Raw genomic sequence first — 1,354 nt, forward strand, 5'->3', positions numbered from 1 at the left:
CCCGAGCGGCCCCCGCCCCGCCCCGCCCCCCGCAGTAAGGGCGGGTTGGGAAGCCACGGAACCCAAAACTCCCGCGGGCGCCCGGGCACTTCCGGCAAACGGACCGGAAGTGGGCCTTCCTCTGCGGGCTGCGATTGGCAGGTGGGATTGTCCTCGCCCCGTGCTTCCTGCTGGCGGAGGGATGGCGGTGCAAGCGGTGCACCTGGAGGCGGATGCCTTCCTCGTCTGCCTCAACCACGCGCTCAGCACGGAGAAGGAGGAGGTTATGGGGCTCTGCATCGGCGAGGTACTGCCGCGGCCCCGTCCCGCCCTGCCGGGGCCTCTCCTCTCCCCTGCGGGCGGGTTCCTGGGGAGCGTGGGTGTCGCCCTGGAGCAGGACGCGAGGCCTGGGGTGCCCCACAGGCGGCCGCGGAGCTCCGTCATCCCGTGATCCGGCCCCTGTGGCTGCCTCTTTTGCGGCTCTGGAGCATGCCCGAGCGCAGCCCCTGGGGTACGCGCCGCCGGCGGTGCTTGTTGGGCCCGGTCGTGGGCTGCCTCCGCAGCGCTCCTTGGGCTGGTCCCAGGCTGGCCCGGGTAGGAGCTGCTTGTGCCGGCAGGCGGTGGGGGAGCAGGAGGAAGGGAGCTCTGTGAGTTTGATCTTCCCCGTGGGCCAGCTCCACATTGGCCCTGACGAGTCTGACGTCCTTGCTGCAAACCTTAGTTGGGGCAGAGAGGAAGTCAGTACACAGATGTCCATACACATGTGTCTGGCTACAGGTAGGCACATGCAAGGCATTTTCAGAAACACAGGGCAAAAAGCAGCAGAGAGCACTGAAGATGGTGTGGAGACCACACCTGTTGTTTTGCACTGAATATGTGTGTAAGACAAGTGAGCATGTGAATAGCATGGATGCACAGCTGGCTGTCAGCACACAGTAAAGGAGAACAGAGTTCTGTCTTTTAGCAGGGGGCTGTTGGGCTGAAGGCCCAGGGAACTTCACTGTATGGCTCAATGAAAGTCTACAAGTGGGCGGAGAAGTTAAAAAATGACCACACGTCTGTAGTGGAGGAATCTTGAGCAGGATTTTCCAATGAGGCAGAGCTGTAACATACAGTGCAGGAGTGTCCCAACTACTGAAACATTTCTTTAAGGAATATCAAGAAATTTGCGACTCACTGGAATACCTGCATTGCAAAGCAGCGTGACTAGAGAAGTGGCATAGTTTAATAAATGATCATTGCACACAAAATGATTTTATTTTGAAATTGCTGTTAGTTTCTGAAGGACCCTCATAAGCATGCCTTTTCATCATTTATATGTGTGTGTCTGTGTATCTATATAACACACACACACACACACACACACACACACACA

At 57.8% G+C, this 1,354-nt stretch overlaps 1 protein-coding gene across 1 annotated transcript in view; it reads left to right on the forward strand.

Moving 5' to 3' along the window:
- The first annotated feature begins 142 nt into the window (after positions 1–142).
- BRCC3 (BRCA1/BRCA2-containing complex subunit 3) overlaps positions 143–1,354 on the forward strand; it is a 37,198-nt gene continuing 35,986 nt past the window's right edge. The window contains exon 1 of the mRNA XM_019521229.1: positions 143–286. Coding sequence (XP_019376774.1) covers positions 182–286 — 105 coding nt within the window. The 5' untranslated portion in view covers positions 143–181. The remainder of the gene's footprint in view (positions 287–1,354) is intronic.

Source organism: Gavialis gangeticus, unplaced genomic scaffold (assembly GCF_001723915.1).
Source record: "Gavialis gangeticus isolate Ggan-Ray unplaced genomic scaffold, GavGan_comp1, whole genome shotgun sequence".
NCBI lineage: Eukaryota > Metazoa > Chordata > Crocodylia > Gavialidae > Gavialis > Gavialis gangeticus.